This window comes from Vespa velutina, chromosome 2, assembly GCF_912470025.1.
Source record: "Vespa velutina chromosome 2, iVesVel2.1, whole genome shotgun sequence".
Classification (NCBI taxonomy): Eukaryota; Metazoa; Arthropoda; class Insecta; order Hymenoptera; family Vespidae; genus Vespa; species Vespa velutina.
This window is the reverse complement of record NC_062189.1, coordinates 636,658-645,000: the sequence shown is the minus strand read 5'-3', so window position 1 is coordinate 645,000 and position 8,343 is coordinate 636,658. Positions and strand designations below refer to the sequence as shown.

The following is an 8,343-nucleotide window of genomic DNA, read 5'->3' as shown; positions in this document are numbered from 1 at the left end:
CGTAAGTACATACGAATCAATCGGTTCACAAGCTCACAGAACAGAGTTTGATTCCTACAGAACGAAGGAGTTACGAGATAGATAAAGAGAGAGAGAGAGAGAGAGAGAGAGAGAGAGAGAGAAAGACAATGGAGTGGTTCGGAAAAGAAAAAAAAAATTAAAAAACAAGAAAATAAAGGGAAGAAAAAAAGAAATTTATATATATATATATATATATATATATATATATATATATATATAAAGAAAAAGAAATGAATGTCGGTGTATGTACGTCTGATTAAAAGTTTTCGACGAGAGACCGAGAGAAAAGAAGAAAGATAAATCGGAATCGTTAAGTTGGACCTACCGGGCGAATACACGTTAGATTCGATAAATCGAAACCGATTCGCACGAATATGCTTAGGACTCGACTCTTAAGATGTGGACTTTTAACGAGAGCCAAACTCCTCGCCCAAGCATCGTTATTCGTTAAAAGCGAAACGATCTCTCTCTCTCTCTCTCTCTCTCTCTCTCTCTCTCTCTCTCTATCTATCTCATCCGGTATCTCTACTATCAAATCCATCCCGTCTATACCTTCTCATCTAGCATCTTTTTTTCGTGGAAATTTGAAAGGGAGTCATCGATTGGAATGTCGACTCTTTTGGCTAAGTTTAAAAAAAAAAGAAGAAAAAAAAGTGGGAGGGGGGAGGTGACAGGAACGAGTGGGTGGAGGAATGGGCGAGGGATGAGGAGGATGAGCCGAATAGGAGGGGAGAGGAGGAAGGAAAGAAAGAGAGAAGAAAAGGAAGGAAAAGAGGTCGTCTCTATAAAGCGATCGGAGGATCGGCTTCTATCTTGTTCGTTTTTTCGCGCGATATCTCTCTCTCTCTCTCTCTCTCTCTCTCTCTCTCTCTCTTGCTCTAAGTGTATTAGACTCGCGTTTCGGATCGTCGGATCGGCGAAGAAGGTGGAGGTCGGTTTTGAAGGGTGCGAGAGGGTGGTCCGAGGGCGCGGGCCTGTACCCCGCTAATGGCACCCTCGGGGTATTCCCGGAGAACCCTCTCGTATTTATTATTTAGCGAGGATGCTGTGAAGAGGGAGAGAAGAAAAGAGAGAGAAAGAGAAAGAGAGAGAGAGAGAGAGAGAGAGAGAGAATTACGTGGAAGGACGAAGAATGAGAGAGCGAACAAATAATCGTCGACTGGAAGCTTAGAAAAGAGAGAAAAAGAGAGAGAGAGAGAGAGGGCAGCCCTTTTCACCCTTCCTCTCCTATCCAGCCCATCCACACACACACACATACACACACACCTATCTTATCTCTTCACATCGCTCCCTTCGCCAAACCACGAGGATTTATCCGCAAACATCACACATAGAACTCGGACTTCCGACGTAACGTACACGATTCTTGGCAAAGGTAACCGCGGAGAAAAAAAAAAGAAAAAAAAAAAAACAAAGGATCGAGCTTTCTCGTAAGGCGCAAACTAACCGGAGAACGAGAAAATTCGTCAAGTTGCTACGACGTACCTTTTTTCCTTTCTTTGTTCTTTTTTTTTTTTTGTTTGTTTGTTTTCTTCTTCTTCTTGTTTTTTTACGTAAATTCCGTTTTGAAATCAACTGGAAGAATGGAAGAATCTTGAAAATATATTCGTACGTAGGAATAAAATCATCGAACGGTTCGGATTTTCCGTTTGGTCCGTACAAATAAAGAAACAAAAAGAAAAAAGGAAAAGAAAAAAAAAGAGAGAGAGAGAGAGAGAGAGAGACGTTGACGGAAATGGTGGTGAAAGGAAAAGAGAGAAAGAGAAAGAGAGAGAAAATTAAAGTTAGAGTTAGAGGTGGAGAGGTTAAGCCGGGAAATCGAAAACGATTGTCGCTCGTGCCCGTTCGAAAAGGGCTCGCGCGCGCAATTTGCGCGTCAGGGAAATGCATGCTTCGCTGGCAGCAGCTGCGAAACGTTATTGATACTACATTTCTCCCGATTTGACGAATTGCCGTACTGGACTAATGGTCCGAATACGAAAGCCTGAGCCAACGGCTGCTTTCTGGCCGTAGCTCTGCTTCCGAAAGAGAGAGAGAGAGAGAGAGAGAGAGAGAGAGAGAGAGAGAGATAGAGAGAAAAAGAGGTTAGGATAGCTAAAATTGTTGAGCCCGTCGTGAATGTATATATATATATATATATATATATATATATACATATATATATCTTGCTCATAACTCTTCGACAAGAGCGTTGCCTTCGAGAACGTCCAGTTGGTACGAAAAAAGAAAAACAGTAAAGAAAGGACAAAAAAAAGGAACAAAAAACCCCCATAAAGAAAAATAGAAGAATAAGAAGGAAGAGGAAGAGGAAGAGGAGGAGGAGGAGGAGGAGGAGGAGGAGGAGGAGGAGGAGGAGGAGGAGGAGGTGGAGGTGGAAGAGAGAAATGGAAAAATATGTATGTACCGGAGAAAAGAAATGAAACGAGGAAACGAACGATCGAATTTATTGGAGAACAATCGTACGTAAGGAAAAAAGAAAAAAGGAAGGATGGAAGAAAAAAACGAGAAAAGAAGAAAAAAAAAAAAAAAAGAAAATAGGGGAAACAAATAGAGAAGAGAAAAATATGCGAATTTATAATTACGTCATGCACGACACCTATACGTACCAAATAGAAATTAGAGACGGCGCCACCGACCACCTGTTGTTCGCCGTTTTAACGAGATTCTATAAAAAAAAAAAAAAAAAAAAATATATATATATATATACATATATACATATATACACAAGCACATATGTGTGTGTACATATAATATGACAATAATAATAATAATAATAATAATAATAATAATAACAATAATAACGATAATAATAACAATATTAATATTAATAATAGAGTGACTGCATCGGGAAAGCATTTACGAATTATACGATTTCATACGTACGTACATATATACATATATATATATATATATAAATGTATGTATATAAAAAATTTTAATTGAAGAAAAGAGATAAACTATTTTGTCAATGGGGCAAGAGCAAGAGCGTAAGCCAACATTACTGACGTAACAGTGTACTATTGACTTGTGTGCTATCGGCTTATGTACCATCACCTTGTGTACTATTACCTCGTGTACTATTGCAGTATACAGGATCGAGCTTACCCGCACACAAACAGACCCTCCATATTCGTGTTTGTCCACGATCTCTCTCTCTCTCTCTCTCTCTCTCTCTCTCTCTCTCTCTCTCCCTCTCTCTCCCTCTCTGACTCCCTCTCTACGAACGAGAAATCAAAGCACTCCACTCAAATCGTTCAAATGTGTGTATCACATTACCGAATTGTTGAAATCGACTTTGTCCGCGTACATTTATCAGATCGTAAAAGGAAAATGATAAATTTGTTCAATCGTAAGTTTAACACGGAATTTTAAACGTAACGCGTGTTAAGACGAAAATTCAAAGAAATACGGTTGGCAATACTTACCAAACTGCATGTGTATCTCTTCGTGATCAAGGACGTTTCGAAAATAACCCCCCACAGGTTAAATCTTTCAGAAACAAATTTTTTTTTTTTTCTTGTAAGAGAACAAAAAGAAACGTTGATCTATCCATAATATCTCGATAAAAAGCTTCTCACTAAGTGCTACCATCTCGTGTAATATCCCCTTCCTTTTTGGTTTTCCGTTTTAATCCTACAAATTTTACTTGCGCGCGTAACGGTTACGTCTACGAAGGAACGTGATTCGTCGTAGACTGATCGTTCGATGGAGTTTCTACCTTTTTATCGACATATACATTTACCGTCGGTAATTATCGACGATAAATCTACTATTATCCCGTCGATAACGTAGAAACGAATATATTTTTTTTTCCGACAAATTTCTTTAACGATATCGTAGACACATGAACTTTCACGAAACTTTGTTAACGCTATTTTGTAATACAATGAAACGTTAACGCCTGATCAAATTATACGTTTACTTACTTGTTTCATTTTTTTCTTCTTCTTCTTTTGTTTTCTTTTTTATTTATTTATTTGTTTATTCTTTTTGTTGTTTTTTCGTCTTTTTTTTTCTTTCATTATTTGACAAAACAAATATACGTTCCTGAGTATACGGGGGTATTCGCGGTTTATTTAAAATATACTTTTACAAAATATCAAAATGAAAAATTCAAAATAGATTATATTTTTGCGACGATTTGTGTCAAACTTTTAGATCCTTAATATTAATACACATGGAGTAATGTCAAAGGGAAGTGGCCGTGCGAAGGGCCCGTGACAGGGGACTGGAAAGGAAAGAGATGAATTTCTAAAAGATAAATTTGTAGTAAATTACTTTCACCACGAGATGGTCATAGTGTCGCATTGCAGGCTTCCGATGAAAAATATTCAACGCTTGACTATCTGTAATATTTCTACTTGAAGCAAATCCCGTTCTACCTGATTCTACCCCGTTACACCCAAAGTGGATACCTTACGTTGCTTTGGTTCCACTTGTTTTTTAATTCGGTCATATTAGTTTCACCTGTTTGCATTCTACAGGTTGTACTATTTACTTCTTATATCGTCATTTATCTTTTCATGATTGATTTCAGTTCGGCAAGTGCGTAAATCCGACTATTTTCATCAAAAAAAGGTAAGTAGAAAATTATAAATTAATTTAGACAGACATTCTCGATGTCTATTTAAGACAAGGAATTCAGAAATGACATTCCTTTTAAATTGTCTCCTAAACATGGTACACCATGCCCATAAAAAAATTCATTTCAAATAATCCAATTCGTATAAAAACGATCACAGCTATGGTCTAAATTTAAAATATTAATCTTGCATAAATATATGTGTATACATATGTATATATATATGTATATATATATGTATATATATATACACACACACAGAGTCATGCATATATACATATAAATTATCAACGAGATGATAAGTATGCATAAATACTTCTTTAAAATGTATAATACTAATAATTGTAACCTGAGGCAATCCGAATTAATGATATAATATAACCAAAAAATTGAAATATATAATGTACATGTTTTATCCAAAATTCATTCTTTATTGAATACAGATGGCATTTAGTGAGCTCGAAGAAAGAATTAGTAAAATCCGACAACAAAATGAAGAAATTAAAAGGAGACATGAGGTAAGTCGTTAGAACGATAGTTCGGCAGATTGTTTTTGATGTATGCAAAAAATAAAATATATTATTAACTTTTAATACGGTCAGGAAGTAGAGGAAGATAAAAAAAATGCTGCTAAGCTAAATGCTTTGGTACAAATGGTACCGTCAACAGATTGGCCAGAAAGGAAAGAGCCACCGGAATATTCAAATCTCCCCAAAGTAACCCATAAACAAAAATCTGCTACAAAGGAACAATTGGAACATGGTCAACAGCATCATCCTAATGACAGAAGAAAAGTATGTTTCTTTGTTATCGTATCAATAGTTCACTTATTCGTATGAACATATTTGTATACATATATAGGGTGAAGGACCACCACCTGACCCTAAATATAATTTCCTTGCTGATGCTGAAAGAGAAGAATATAGTGTACCAAATCAGAAAGACAATACTGGAAATAAAAATCATAATAGATCAATATGGGGCAATTTTAAAAAAAGAGGAATGGGAAGAGAAGGACAACAAAGGGTAATTGTATTTATATATATGGACGGACGTATATTGATAATATTTAGAAATTGCAGACATCTTTTTCATTAAAAAATAGATTTTGTCACAAATACATTATTTTTATTACACGTTTGTTTTACATCCTATGTAGGGTAGGACATATCATGGAGCGCATAGAGACGAGCATAAGCCGGAGTACGAAGCATGGCGAAAAGAAAGAAATCGCATCGATGAAGATCGTATTAGTAGACAGAAAACTGCTGAGGGTAACTGGCGGAGAGAATGGGATAATGATAAAGTAATTTGTTGTCAATTGAATCGAAGATATTGAAATCTCATCAATTAATTTGATGAATTAATTTTATATCTGATTGACAGGCTCATTTAGTGAATGAAATCTCAAAAGCAGAAGGAAAGATTACCGTAGGAGATTTTACAAAAAAAGATGGGAGATATTCGGACGGTAAACAAAAAATTATAATTTGAAATATTTACATTTTTTCATTTCTTTTTTTTTTTTTTATTTTTCCCTAAAATTTCTAAAGGTAATAAAAGATTTTTCATTTCATCAGGGAGCGGATATGCAGGCCATAGTCGTGGTGCTTATCATAAATCCTATCGAGGATCTCCTAGAAATTTTCATAATAATCATGATTATCATCATATGAATTCATATGATCAACATAATCATGACATGTCTTCCATGTCTCTTTCTGTAGATGAACGAACTGTTGTTGCGACAGATAAAAGCATTAAGGTAACATTAAACCAAAGCAATATGACAAAGGGTCCTCTTATGAGCGTTAAAGGTATATTTAATACAATTAAATCAATAATAATTTTGCAAACGAATTGTCTCACGCATAGAACTGAAATTTACATTGTTATTTTTTTTCTTTTTTTTTTTTTTTTTTTTTTTTTTTTTTTTTTTTTTTTTTTTTTTAGTCAATTCACCAAGTATAGCTGGTACAGGAAGAGTTGGTCTACGGCAAAGAACTCGTGTTACATACAGCAGTCATTCTGACATGGATACGAATACGTACGAAAGTGGATCATTTTCACGACAAAAATCATTCGAAGATAAAACTAAAGGAAATCATTATAACAACATGCAAAGGACTCCTAGTTTAAGAAGGCCTCAATCGCAAAAAAAGAAAGAAAATGGTGCGAAATCTCCCTTTTTGCAACGAAAGGAATTCAGAAAAGAGATTTCATCTGCGAATTCATCTAAACATTATGAAAATGGATCACAACAAAATTTTGTACGAAAAGAATACAAGGATTCGCAAAAGTTTCATTATCCACCGAAATCACCAAGGGCATCGCATAAAAATATGAAAATATCGAAAAACGAATCTGTTAATGTGACGAACGACAGTTCGATCAAAGATGAGAAAAAGGTAATAGTAAAGATAGAAAACGATACCTCGATTGAATCGCAAAAAGTAAATATAGAATCTTCGAACGAAATAAGAGATGACGCCGGAAGCTCAGCTGTCGTTGAAAAAGAATCAAAGAGTGACACCGAAGAGTATAATGATGTTATCTTGAACAATTCTGAATGTTCACCTTGTAAAGAAGAAACGACGAATGAAAAGAACACAGATTCACAGATAAAACAAGAAGATCAAGATCATAACGTAAATGTCATTTCTCTTACTAACCAAAATAGCGTTAGTATTTTCGAAGATAAACAATACACAAACGAAGAAACGAACGAAGATAATTCAATCGTTTCGTCGCAAGATATTAATAAAGATGTTAATAAAAATGCAAACGACGAAAAGAATGAAATTGATAACGCGATTACAATTATAGATAATGCAATTACAAATAGTTGTAATTCTGACAATAATACGAATACTCTTGATATCGGTCCTGATATCAATCGAGTAGATACGAAAATTGATTTGGTGGTTCAAGATAACGTGTCTAACACGAGTGACGAAAAAACGAAAGAATCACCCGAGAATAATTCGAATCAAAGTGATAAACAAAATGATATTGTTGCAATGTCTTGTGAAAAAGTATCTGAGATTATTGTAGAAACTTGTTCTGAAACATTGCCTGTTACTGACACATCTGTGTTGGCTGTTGAAGAGTATGATGTTATCCATCATAATAATGAAGTTCCAGTTGAATCTATAAATAATATAAATGATAAAAATATTATTAAAAATTCTGAAGATACATCGCTAATATGCATTGATAAGACATCGTCCAATCCAGCTGGCATAACAAAAGATAACAATGAAACATCTGAGGAAGTAATAGAAAAAAAAGAATTGCAAACTGAAACTGTTGAATCAGTTGCAGAGGATAAAGGCATTGAAAGTGAGGTTACGCAAGATAATTCTGAAAATTAAGAAAACTGATATAAAAAGTAATCTACTAAATATCGTCAACATAAAATAAATAAGTATATACTAAAGCCGTAAAAAAGAAAAAAACAAAAAAAAAAAAAACAAAAAAAAAATAATAAAATACAGAAATGCAATTACATTCAGATTATAATATACGAGAAATTTAGCTGCTGCACAAATTATATTTTTAAATGTTATTTCAATTACTTATATATAAATAATAGTTAAAAATGAAACGTTGTTTCTATAATTTATAATTACGTTGATAATCTTTTGTTAGTGATATAACAATTAAACGATTATTAATTTGGAATTCTCATAAACATTTAACAGAAACACATTCTATTCAATTTGATATAGGTTCATATG

General features: G+C 34.3%; 1 protein-coding gene and 1 long non-coding RNA gene across 4 annotated transcripts in view; one reads left to right on the top strand and one right to left on the bottom strand.

Annotated features, from left to right (window-relative positions):
• The window catches only part of LOC124947315, a 7,014-nt gene extending 2,781 nt beyond the window's left edge, over positions 1–4,233 (bottom strand). Inside the window, exons 1-3 of one of the 2 annotated variants that reach the window (XR_007100373.1) lie at positions 3,447–4,233; positions 2,628–2,686; positions 1,507–1,596 (exon numbers count right to left, since the gene is read on the bottom strand). This is a non-coding gene — a long non-coding RNA (uncharacterized LOC124947315). The remainder of the gene's footprint in view (positions 1–1,506; positions 1,597–2,627; positions 2,687–3,446) is intronic. The other variant, XR_007100372.1, reaches the window with a different exon arrangement.
• Positions 4,234–4,374: 141 nt separating this feature from the next.
• On the top strand, positions 4,375–8,210 carry LOC124947142 (dentin sialophosphoprotein-like). 2 transcript variants are annotated; one of them, XM_047488879.1, is made up of 8 exons: positions 4,375–4,599; positions 5,047–5,121; positions 5,206–5,397; positions 5,465–5,629; positions 5,763–5,909; positions 5,990–6,074; positions 6,331–6,420; positions 6,557–8,210. In XM_047488879.1, the coding sequence occupies exons 2-8, from the start codon at positions 5,047–5,049 to the stop codon at positions 7,975–7,977; spliced, it is 2,175 nt and encodes a 724-aa protein (XP_047344835.1). In that variant the 5' UTR covers positions 4,375–4,599; the 3' UTR covers positions 7,978–8,210. The 2 variants fall into 2 exon arrangements, with proteins under 2 accessions (XP_047344835.1, XP_047344834.1); XM_047488878.1 differs by having other exon boundaries at positions 4,376–4,599; positions 6,184–6,420.
• The last annotated feature ends 133 nt before the right edge of the window (positions 8,211–8,343 follow it).

Bases quoted from the DNA above. Each gene is read 5' to 3' on its own strand.
- LOC124947142 (XM_047488878.1), top strand. From the start codon at position 5,047: ATGGCATTTAGTGAGCTCGAAGAAAGAATTAGTAAAATCCGACAACAA. The intron at 5,122-5,205 runs GTAAGTCGTTAG...TAATACGGTCAG, and splicing joins AAATTAAAAGGAGACATGAG to GAAGTAGAGGAAGATAAAAA. The intron at 5,398-5,464 runs GTATGTTTCTTT...ATACATATATAG, and splicing joins ATCCTAATGACAGAAGAAAA to GGTGAAGGACCACCACCTGA.